We start from the raw sequence: 12788 nt of genomic DNA, 5'->3' as shown, positions 1-12788 counted from the left end.
GGGGCCCACCCACCCCACATTAGACAGAAAGTCCCACTGATTGACAGCTAATCCTGAGGGTTTTTTCCCACCACAGAAGCACACACCAAAGAGGCTTATGCTGATGTATGTGCCGCCCCCTTGTGGGAACTCTTTTGGCTGAGCCAACTTCCATGCAAACCCCAGTGCTGAGCAAAAGGCCGCCTCCCCACTGTGCTACAGGTTCTTCCCTTTACTGGTCTTAGACTGAACTAGATTGTTTGATTGCAGCAGAGACAGGGAACATATATTTGTCCCTTGATATAGCATGTGCTGGGCAGTAGCTTTTGCAATACCACATATTTGGACTATACTGGATACCTGTTTTTAAAAAAAAAAAAAAAAAAAAAGGAAGCAAACAGCCAGTCCTGTGAGCATAGTTAGAGCTTGGAGTACAAATATCCATTTTTTTTTTAATTTGATGAGGACAGTTGTGTTGTTTTCAGTCATTTTCTGTCCAGACTCTCATGTTGTATTTCCTTGATTTGACTGCCTTGTGACAATAATTTTAGCAGGAGCCTCCCCAGCCCTGCTGCCTGTGGACCAGGAGGTCAGCATCCCCTAGCAGCTAATTGGAAGTGCAGAATCTCAGGCTTCTCCCCAGACCTGCTGAGCCAGAATCTGCCTTTCAACAAGATCCTAAGTAATTTGTATGCACACTTAAGGTTTGAGGAGCTCTACTTTGCAGGTCTTGCAACCTCTCAGACAAAAGCAACCTAATAGAATCAGGAAACTGAGCTTTCAGCAAAGACTAAACTGCCTAGGATATTCATCTATACCCATGTGAAGTCCTGGAGTTTCATGACTTCTTTTATATATATGTTCACATATGTGTTCACAAATCAAGTCCTCACATTTGTGAAGTAGAAAAAGTAGGAAATGAGTTTTCAGTCTTCCAGTCTTCCATTGTCTGTTCCATAGAACTGATCAAAACAAGGAAATGTAAATCTATTTTATGTGAAAAGCTTCATCAAGTTGAGACCAGTTCTGTTCTCCTTCAAATTCATTCTCTTCTGCTTGTAGATATCGACGAGTGTCAGAATGGCCCCGTGTGCCAGCGTAATGCTGAGTGCATCAACACCGCGGGCAGCTACCGCTGTGACTGCAAACCCGGCTACCGCTTCACCTCCACCGGGCAGTGCAATGGTGAGTGAGTCCCCAGGGGGCAGTGCAATGGTGGGTGGGTCCCCAGGGGGCAGTGCAATGGTGGGTGGGTGCCCAGGGGGCAGTGCAATGGTGGGTGGGTGCCCAGGGGGCAGTGCAATGGTGGGTGGGTGCCCAGGGGGCAGTGCAATGGTGGTGGGTCCCCAGGGGGCAGTGCAATGGTGGGTGGATCCCCAGGGGGCAATGCAATGGTGAACAGTTCCCCTGAGGCTGAGGGTGCCCCCCACCTGGCTGTCTCTGTCAAGCTCCTGATGCCTAGATGTCTTTTGTGGTTAGGTTCAGGCACACCTGCGTTAAGATTTAGAGAGCTGAGTTTTAGTAACTAAACTGAAAACAAAGGAAAATTATTGAAGGAAAATCATTAAAATATCTCCACCCTGGGGCCTCCCCAGGTGGCACAGCGGTTGAGCCTGGGCTGTGAGGCTGCCCGCAGCCTCTGCAGCGCCAGTTTGTTCCCCGGCCCCCGGCGAGGGTCCCACAAAAAAAAAAAAAAAACTCCACCCTTGCTTCCCCCTCATAAGTGTGTTTTCAAAATATGAAATAAACCATGTCCTTACACAGATTTCATATTTACCTATCTGCTACCTGCTGCACTCACTTCCACAAATACACACGTACACCTAACAAAGATTCAGGACCAATTTTTTTTTTTCCTTTCAAATAGTTGCCTTTGACAGTTGAGATTGTCACCATCTGAGGCCCACACCCCAGAGCTAGACAGTGAAACTCTCTTGAACTGGGACAGATTCATACACTGGACAGAAAGAGCCAGCAATATCATTCTTCCTTGTGATCATCTTACAGATGGAAGACCACTCACTGAGGACAACAAATACTAACAATCTTATTGGCTATAAGTCACCTGTGGTAAAATGGAGAAACTGTCCCCTAGCAGTTAGCTATTTTTGTTGTTCATTTTTATCAGGTATAAAGGCAGAGGGCAAATTTCCTCTTGTCTCTCAAGTTCTTTTCCACCTGGTCAAGCAAACAAGTAACTATCAGATTATTAGGGGGAAAAAAAGAAATTTTAATTACATTTATAGAGAATTTTAATTACATTTATAGAGAATTTATAGACATGGCTATAAATCCTAGCGTGTATAGGAAAAACCTTTTCCTGAACAAATGGACCTGGGTCTTCAAAGAGTGAGAAGAGTGACCCATATAACTCTAAAACCCAGATGCTCTGTAATGAGATGTTTGCCTGCCATATAGATAGATTTCTCTGATAGAAAGTTTATTTTTGATCACAAACCTAGATCTAGGCATCACCTTAATCGTATTCTTCTAGGTAATTGAGAGATGGTAGTTTCTCTTAAAACCACGGGGCAGTGGGGGGTGGGGGGAGAGAGAGAGAGATCTCCCTCCATCATGCTTAGCTTGAAATGATCCACTTGCTAAGGTGGCACATCCACTTGCTAAGGTGGAAGGCATCTTGGGGAAGCCTATATGAACATTTTGGGGAGACCTAGACTTCCCATCCTATGGACATATCACCTCTCTATGTGGTAAAAATAAGAAGGCTGTTATCAACTTAAATTAATAGTAATAGTATTAATAGTAATAGTATTACTTGCTCTTAATTAATAGTATTAACAGTAATAGTATTAAGATTTGATGGTATCTTGTAGCCAGTGGTATCAAAACACTAGTTGGGGAGCTCAGAAAAAAATAATGCCTTAGAATTATTTTCATGTAAGTTTTTGGGTAACTATAAATCATGGTATATTTAGCAGAGATCAGGAAGAAGGTGTTGTTTTGCTTACAGTTTGTTTTCCAGGGAGTTTCCTGGATATTTTATGCATTTGTGAATAAAACAACACAAGAGAACGCGATCAAATTTTCCTTAGATTTCCTTGCTTAGCAATGATTAAGTGGTAGGAAGTGTGCAGCTCTCTGTAGGGTACTTTGCATTGTTTTATGAGACCTTGGTGGAAGAGGGTGTAATAACAGAACAAAAACTCACTTTCAGAATCAAGACTGTTTTGTTGAGTTTAAAGGAACATATGCAAGTGTTTAGCATTTTGTCAACAGAGCAGTTATTATCCACTCATTAAAAAAAAAAAAAAGGACAGGAAAAGTGAGGACGTCTCTGATATAAACCACAATACCCTAGTGAAACTTGGCATTGATACCACTTCCCTGCATTTTGCTCTTAATTTATATTTCTTTGAAACTGGGTGAAATAATTCCAATCAAAATAAAGAATTGTCGATAATGTGGAAAGTGTCATTTCACAATATTTCATGTTCAGGCAAAAAGTGGGATGAGCTATTTATACATCAAGGCAAGACATCCAGTCAGGGCCTGCTGGGGGTTAAGCCCTGCCATATTTTCTTGTAGAACATTAACATAAATAAGACTTACCCCATGATAAGTACTTTGCGTGAATGTTGTTTGCAGCCAAAATTCAATTTCCCTCATTCATTGAAAGCCTCAGAAGAAACAAAATAGATTTGAGTTTTGTAATTATCCAGTCACTAGAGTTGAAGACTTTACACTGGCAATGTCTTCATCATATCTTACTTTAAAAATCTTTTACAATATCATTAGTTGCTAAACTATACATCACACTTTTAGACATTATAGCATGAGAACTAAAATTTCATTTTCTTTCTATCACAAGATGCTTATTTCAATTCATAGGTATATCATTTCAAACCACAAGTCACAATTGACCATAATGCCCAGTGTTACTAAGAGACCAGAGACACACTTAGGTATCTGTGCCCAGGATCCTGATCTTTCCTCAGGAGCTATGCAGTCACAGCAGACGCAACCCCCTTCTGAAAAGTCTAAAGCTGGGGAATAAGAGACAGTTTCTTTCCAGCTACTTCATCATCTCCTCCCTCTTTGCTGTGTTGTTTTCCTGCCTGTCACCAATTTAAACCTCCTATTCCAACCTCAGACATAATCTTCTAGCTTGGAGCTTGTAGAACCCCATTTTATGGTCTCAAGACAAAGTGAGTTTCACAATTAAATTCTCCAGAATGGTAGCTTTCTGTTTCACCAATAGACTCTGAAAGTTCCCGTGCTTCATATTGAAAAAACATCATGAAATGGGCAATGGAGGAAAGAAAATTCCTAATTGGGAATCCCTTTGTAAGAAAAGCCTTAATTTTCTTCATTTCCTCTGGGCCCCAGAGAGAAGAAAGTGTTAGTCCCTAGCATCTTTCCAGGACTAACTGAGGAGGTCCAAGCTGCAGCAAAAAAGTACCCATTCCCAGTTGCTGTCTTCTGAGTAGATGGAGCAGGCAAACAGCAAGTCTGGAATATTCACCTGAGAGCAGGTGCTGCTATGCCCCACAGCATCCACACCTGAGGTGGCGTTCTGCTATTTGCTTTCTTTTGTGACAAGGAAAATCATGATACAGTACTCTTTCAATTACATTTGCCCTCGATATAGAATCTTGAAAGCTTTAGCAATTTAAATCAGAGACCTAAGTAGGCATGTAATTATGTCATTTGTGGATTCATGTAGTAAATTCTGCCCCTGAGTTAATCAGTTTTCAGGGGAGCTGCAAACACTCACTTGATAATAAATATAATTTAGAGTTTAACAACTGGCAGAAACAAGGTAAGAGGCCTTTCACTGGAGTGACTATGAATCAAAATAAACATCATTGGGACTGTCAAGGGCTAAAGGGAGCCATGTATATACCCAAAAACATGGCTAAGATGAAACAAAAGGTTTTGAGAACAAGGCAAGACAATGAGGTGAAATTTGAACAAGGGGCAATGTAGGCTGTCCATTAAGAAGAGCTGTCATAGCAATGGAATTTATATAACTTTGATATAAATTTCCAGAGGAAGTCTTGAAGGATCCATGATTCAAAACTCCAAAGCTTTACCAGACAAAATATTTCAATTAATTTCATAATCTGTGGTGATGCTTAGGCAGATGATCAAATGGATTATTTGTCTGCTTGGCTATTTCTTCCAAATTCTGTGTCTAAGTTTTCCCATGTCTCAGAAGATTTTTGGATACTTCCCCTGTTTTTCATTGCTTTGTATATTGTGAGTATACGCTGAATAGTAAATGAAGGCAAGTTTTAACTAACTTTGAGACAAAATATAATTTTACCCTTTGTTTCACCTGCTTAGGTTAGAGTGGGGATTAATCTTGAGAACAAAACCTAGGAGTAAGTTATTCATTCTGATTCTGTCTTTCTGAGTTTCCACTAAGATGCTTTTTATCTACAGATCGCAATGAATGTCAAGAAATCCCCAATATATGCAGCCATGGGCAGTGCATTGACACAGTTGGGAGCTTTTATTGCCTCTGCCACACTGGTTTTAAAACAAATGCTGATCAAACTATGTGTTTGGGTGAGTATGTGATTACCATTTCATGTTTTCTTCATATCCTATTGCAAAATTCATTTACATTGTGATATATATGAAAGTTCAACACAAGTTTTTGGTAGTAGTATTATGAAATAAAAACACAAGCAAACTAGTAAACATCATTTGGTATTTAATCTTTGGCAATCTGAACATAATAAATCTCTTCCTTGATACTAATTTGGCCATTAGGTCAGAAAAACTTTTGACTAAGGGATAAATTGAGAAATATATTAAGACAAAAAAAATTATTAATGGTGATAGTCTATTATTCTTTTATAATAGTATGTGAGTTTGTCTTATTGGAACAGAGTGCAGCCTTTGAGTTTAAGGATGAGGATTTTTTGAGAAGTGTCTATAGTTTCTACCAGAGCATCAAAGGGAAATTTACAAATCCTATAAAGGCAAAGAGAAAGCAAGACAGAAAGAAAAACACCACAAAAAACCCTAAGAAACGTTTTCCTAAGGGAAAAGAGCTCAAAATTTTAAATCTTACTTGGTTTTAGTTCTGAATCAGGCCGTTGACTTAGAATAAACTTCAAATATGTAATTAATCATTTTCTCTCTTTCCCTCCTTTCTTTTTCTACTTCAAAGCAATATCCATTAAGTCTTTGGGGGACTTCATGAATATGAATCAGTTTCACAGCTGGAAAAAGAACAATCAATTGAATAACGTTAAAGCACTTGCCTGTGGCTATAATTGGACTCCTCCATTAGAGAACATTCCCATAAAGTTTTGTCTTCTTCAGAGCAGATAACAAGTTTTAAATTAAAAGAGGGTAACCATCCTTCCTCTTCACTGGGTGCTATCCACTGCACAACCAATGAGACTTTCTTTCTTCTCTCCTATCTGAATAATCTGGACCTCCCTATCAAAGAACTTGCCCTCCCGAAGAACTTCACTAGTTTGGCTATAAGCAAATCAAGGCACAAGGTCTTGTTTGCAGTTGTATATATTTTTCAACCAAAGATACAAATATTGGAGTCCCTTTGGAGTCAGACTTAGCTTCCTGATTTAGGATCACAGATGATTTATCTTCATGTCAAAATTTGAAAGCAAAGAAAATCCTAACACTAAGTGCAACATTTTGCTAAGCTGAGGTGTTACCTTCCCCTCCCCCTCCCTTTGGCCTGGCCCTCCTCCTCCTGCCTTATGCTCACAAACGAGCACTTCCATTTTTGTTTCCTTCTTTATACAATGTACACCTGCTCTTTATAAGAAAGATATTGACTGCTAAACCAAAGTGCAAAGACATATAAGACACCAAAATAGCTTTACAGAGGTCAAAGAGAATGGATCAATAAAAAAAACAAATAGTAATGCAAGAGTGAGTATATGAGAAGAGTCAGACTAAGTGCCTTCCTATTTGGATAGCTTAGAAGAGTGACACCAGTTCACCGCTAGGATTGGCCATGGCTTTTAGGGATAGACTGGGGAAAGGAGAAGATGTCAAACATGCTCCTGTGATTTAGAAACCTGATTTATTTTGTTGCTTATTTAGGGGTAATATGAAGTGAATAACTGCTTTTATGGTAAACTGGAGTGGGAATTTTCAAGGCTGAAGTATGCCAAGAGTGGCAGCAAATCAAGACCCAGATCCACATAGAATTTTCCAGCTGCAAGTGGAAATATCTGAGAAAAGCAGCAAGGGTGAAGAATTCTAGAAGTAAATAGAATGAAATAATTCACGTCCTTAGCTTTCTCCTTTCACAAACCAACCAAGGAAAAAAGTTTATTCCTGAGCTACAGAACCTCACCTCTTGCTGGTTCTGACCGGGAGCTGTCCCTGCTGGAGCTAATACCAACATTGACAAGTTCTCAGTCAGCCTATGACACATGTGAGGCCTAAAATGCCCTTTCACGTGGTAACCATGTGACCTCTTCTGCCATCAGTAATCCTGATTTTCTGTGACCTTTGTTCCTATAGACATAGATGAATGTGAAAGAGATGCCTGTGGGAATGGGACTTGCCGAAACACGATTGGCTCCTTCAACTGCCGCTGCAATCATGGTTTCATCCTTTCTCACAACAATGACTGTATAGGTACGTGTGGGCAATAGCAAGTCACCGAAGGAAGTCAGTTTTATAAGTGTTCTTTGCCATTATTAGCCTCATCTCCTGTGTGCCAGCTGGCTATCTGTTTTTATTATATGCCTCCCTGTGCATGGCAATCAGTTAAAAGACTTGTCAAATATACTGTGCTAGTTAAATGCCAAACATAATAATGCAGCCATTATTTTTATTAAAATGCTCATTAGCAGCTATAAGTTTTATGTCTACTATGCTGTGAATTAAATAAATGTCAAAATATATTAAAGTGATTAAGTTAAGACATGCACAAGCAATTCTTTATGAACAAATTACGGAACATGGGAATGTCTCGATGGTTCACTGTAACCTATCTCAAAAGAAGTAAATAATTGCATCTATAAAATCCTCCTTATGAAACAGGCAATATGAGTCATAAGCAAGGATAATGAACCAAATTTTGTATTGGACTAGAAGCTAAGTTTATATATTTCTAATGGCAAGAATACTTACTAACCTCAGCTCTTTTGCGTATTGTGTTAGTGTTAGTCTTTAAAAAATAAAATCTAAAGGAAGATCAGAATTAAACTGATAAAATTTTAATATAAATGATCAATCTGTAAGAACAGAATTGTGTAATCTTGTTAGATTATGACAGGTTGTTTAAACCCAAGTCTATTGAAAACTAGAATTTCATTGAAATGTAAGTTTGACTGAGCCACAAAGGCCACCAAAATTCACAATAAATATTTCCCCCCTTAAAAGGTCTTGATCATTGCTGGAATTATGACATTTTCTTTGGACTATAGCAAAGGTTTTTTTGTTTTTGTTTTTGTTTCTGTTTTTTTGGCAGATGTTGATGAATGTGCAACTGGAAATGGGAACCTTTGCAGAAATGGTCAGTGCATCAATACAGTGGGGTCCTTCCAGTGTCAGTGCAATGAAGGCTATGAGGTGGCTCCAGATGGAAGAACCTGTGTGGGTGAGTTCTGCCTCCAGAGAGTGCAGAGACAGATCACTCAAAGAGTCAGGTAGTCTCTATCATCAGCTGTCCTTCTGGAGGAAATCAGAGTAAAATCATACCAATCGCGCATGTAGACTACACACACACACACACACATACACACATGATATTTAGTATGGTACATATATACATCTATATATACACACCAGTTGATTATAATATTTACTTCATATTAATATATGTGTATGTATATATCTACATGCACATACATACACTTTTCCCTCTTAAAATTATGTTATTGTACTCAAGGAGAACAGTTAAACTGTTACATTTAACAGTAAAATTGTTCAGTATACAATTGTAATTTCTTATATATTTCCTTCAAAATAGTTTTGTAGTAGACATTTACAAAAATTTTTGGGTGCCTTAAAACTCTTCATACCCATTAACTTTTTACATGCCATATTTTTCTTGAAGTATATAATTTGTGGTAGGTCAAATAAACTATGATTGTTATATTACACACTTCTAAAAGCTCAATAAAGCTTATTTTTATTGAGTTGTTAATTTTTCTCCAAGGTAAAGTTTTGTGGACTTTAGTTTCATGTATTTCTTTGATTCCAGTTTCTTTAAATGTTCATTGCCTGATGTAAGTGGGAACCTTTTCTTTCCTTTTCCCTTTTCTTTTCAGATATCAATGAATGTGTTCTGGAACCTGGAAAATGTGCACCAGGCACCTGTCAAAACTTGGATGGATCCTACCGATGCATTTGTCCACCTGGATACAGTCTACAGAATGACAAGTGTGAAGGTAGGAGCACTATCAATTTTTGGAAGTGAGCACTTGGTTAATCTGAGTAAAAGTTTTTGTGAAAGTGTGATGGTATTTTCATTTTGGAACACTTCATATTAGAAACAATCCAAGAACAGAAGTGTGACTTGCGATTTTATACTTAGGTGGTGAAATCAGAACCTCTAATTCCCATGTTAATCTCTAATGAAGTAATTTTACTCTGTGCATGTGGGTGGCCATGACTCTGACTGTTTTCCGTTCTGCTTTCATGCAGCTTGTAAAAAATCCTGAATTACATATTTTTAAATGCAGATAGGTTACAACTAAAAATATCTCCCTGATTCCAGTTAGAACCTTTAGTGATCACATTCAAGGCTGGATGAATGTAGCTATCTCTGTCTATGTTGCTTTGACCTATAGAACAATGGAAATGCTGCTATAAATAAATTCTCAGCGAAATTTAGAGTATTGCATTCCTCACTACACATTTCATTGCATTAAATGAAGGACATTAATTGCTAGAATTTCATAAATAATTAGGGTTGAAAGGATTTTTAAGAAATTATCTAGTGTCTATTCCCACTTTAAAATAGATCTACATCTCATTCATAACTAGTAAAAATTTTCTCTACTTTTACCATCATCAGGAAATTTTATTATGGGCCTCCCTGGTGGTACAAGGGATTAGTCTCAGCACTATAAAGCAATCCCCAGCCACTGCAGCATGAGTTCAATCCTCAGACAGGGAGCTGACCCACATGGTGCAGCAGACCTTTCCTATCTCACTCTCTGCTCCCCTCAGCAGTGGATTTCAGTAGATCTGACCATTCCACTCCCCAGTCTCTCTCTGGTGAATCCTCTCACCCCCTGCAACTCTGGCCTACACCCCAGCTCTTATATGCATAAATAAATAAATCTTTTTTAAAAAATAAAGAAATTTTATTGTATATCCAGTTGAAATCATAGTAAAGTGTTAATATTCCAAAGGAAAACATTTAATCAAAATTAGGCCTAAATGTAATTAAGAGGATTACTTTAGTAAATATTGACTTTCCCTATTCCATGACTAATGCAATATTCCCCTAAAATGAACAGAATGGGAATGTAAGGGGAAAAAATTTACTTCCTAAATAATCAATATGTCCATTCTACAGTCTCCCCACTTATGAAGTCATCACCTATGAATTAATTTCTACCATAAGAGAGAGAATCATAACAATGACAAAGACAACCGAAAAGAAATATTTGAGGATTTTTACAAAAATTGGCTCTTTTTTAAAGAAGAGTTTGCATGTGGGAGTAGAGGGAATATGAAAATAGACTAATTTAATCTTCATCAACAATTCAGATTTATTAACAAGCCACAGGAAACATGGTGCAGTTTAAATTCAACAATAACATGGAGTGATAAAGAGGCTGGTTTCACATTATACAGAAAGATAATCACTTTGCATCGCACATTTCTAGAATATCTATTGTGTGGTGTTTATGATACTATGTCAGATAATGGAGTTCATTTCCTAAATTCCCCTTAGTTGGGCTTCATGGAAATAAACTTGAATAAAATGAATGCATTTTGGTATGGGTAGAACTCTTTGCATAAACATGGGACAATAAGAGCCCTAAAATATGAGATATTATATGTTTTGTTGAAAAAGGTGGTTTCATAAAAAGCTATCTCTTTTTCACGGAAATTCCTGCTGAAAGTCGGGGCAAGATGGGTGGTTGTTTGGAAAGAGTCTCCATACTTTCTCCATCAGCAGGAAATGGCCAGTGCCATGTAATTTATTAGTGAAATAAGGACAGTTTTGAGGATGGCACTGTTAAAAATGGACCAGATCAACAGGCACAAGCTAGAACTCTCCCAGGCAAACTAAGCCTATGGTTACATAATTTTAAGAGTGTCAGCTTCCTAATGTCTGTCATCAAGATTAGTAAGCTGCAAATGAGTTAGGAGCTTCATCTTCTGCAATATCTGTAGTTCTGCAGCATAGGATTTTTAGTGTCCTTATAAAATTCATGATTTTAATGCTTTGGCATTGGTGGAAAATAACAGATTGGGTTCAAAGTCTTAGATCTCTCACTGAGTAACTCATTGTCTATACACTTGAAGTTTCAAACTTCTGCTTACTCTTCAATGGGGGAAGTCAGATTCTACAGTCTCTTGCTTCTCTCCTAGCTTAGGGTGATATGAAATGACTCCAATATTTCTAAATAGCCAGGCAATTCAGTCTGGGTAAGGAGTGTTTTCATTGACCCCTTAGAAGTTGTCACTTGCAGATTCCACAACTAACTTTTAAAAAGTCATCAGAGTCTAGAAGTTCACTCATAACATTATGTTATAAGAAACACTCTCCATTATTGGAAGAGGTATGAAACTTTGTTCTTCCACATTTTGGGTTTGGTAATCGATGCTGGTGTCTCCATTGTGTTTTGACTTTGACACATGTAATTCTTTTAGATATTGATGAGTGTGTTGAAGAGCCAGAAATCTGTGCTTTGGGCACCTGTAGTAACACTGAAGGCAGCTTCAAATGTCTGTGTCCAGATGGGTTCTCATTGTCCTCCACTGGAAGAAGGTGCCAAGGTAAGTGCCTTTGAAGGCTTTCCACTTTCATTACCTTTATTTGTTGTGGTTTCATTTTTAAAACATAGCAAAACTTTGATTCTTAGTATAAGAGAAGATGGAGAGTTTTCATTCATCCAGAGGCCTAATGATTACCATATGTCAGAAAGTTCATTTTTTATTTTAAAGTTAAAAACTCATCCATCAAGTTATGGTTGCTTATACAACTGTCACAGCAGTTCAACCTTGCTCTCCCCCTAAGAACACAAATGCTCCTAAGTCTCAGTAAGGGATCAACCAGGAGCCACTGAATACAGCAAAGCCTAAGAGAATGTCAGTTCTACATTCTCTGCCTCTGAAGATGTACCCAAACCTTTCATCACAAGTTTTCTAAATAAATTTGGACTCTGCAGGATGCTTGCTGGGCACTAGTCAATTTTTATGAATACTCGAGAAATTAAAAAAGGGAGGGTAAACTTAAGCATAATACAACATATTATGTCCCAGAAAACTGTTTAGTTTTTCCTAAACAATGCATTTATATGTCTCTCTGTTTGTACGAGCCAGTTTAATGAATTGAAAAAAACACAGAAGCACAAATATTTCTCCTCTCCCTCACCCCACATATTTGTTGTTGTTGTTTTATTGTTCTAGTTCCCCCCCCCACCCCCGCTCCCTTGGTTATTATTTTTGTTTTGTTTTGCTGCCATATTACCAAATAAGGGGAAATGTATATCATTTAAGATTCCAAAAATTAGATTCGGATCCTCAGGCCTGCTATTTTTACTCTAGAATAAGTCATTTAGTCTTTTGGAAGCTCAATTACCTCATTTGAAACAACAATAATAACAATTTGCCAAGCAATCTGAATATGTGACAAAGTTAGTTTCTGAATTTTCACAGAATCT

General features: G+C 38.0%; 1 protein-coding gene across 1 annotated transcript in view; it reads left to right on the top strand.

Annotated features, from left to right (window-relative positions):
* FBN1 (fibrillin 1) overlaps positions 1 to 12788 on the top strand; it is a gene marked incomplete at its 5' end in the record, with an annotated part of 233753 nt that overhangs the window by 193539 nt on the left and 27426 nt on the right. The window contains 6 exons of the mRNA XM_084240531.1: positions 1042 to 1164; positions 5386 to 5511; positions 7456 to 7572; positions 8411 to 8539; positions 9213 to 9332; positions 11776 to 11901. Coding sequence (XP_084096657.1) covers positions 1042 to 1164; positions 5386 to 5511; positions 7456 to 7572; positions 8411 to 8539; positions 9213 to 9332; positions 11776 to 11901 — 741 coding nt within the window. The remainder of the gene's footprint in view (positions 1 to 1041; positions 1165 to 5385; positions 5512 to 7455; positions 7573 to 8410; positions 8540 to 9212; positions 9333 to 11775; positions 11902 to 12788) is intronic.

The sequence above is a fragment of the Talpa europaea genome (genome assembly GCF_964194135.1).
Source record: "Talpa europaea genome assembly, chromosome: 8".
NCBI classification, from domain to species: Eukaryota; Metazoa; Chordata; class Mammalia; order Eulipotyphla; family Talpidae; genus Talpa; species Talpa europaea.
This window is presented reverse-complemented; position numbering and strand designations above follow the sequence as displayed.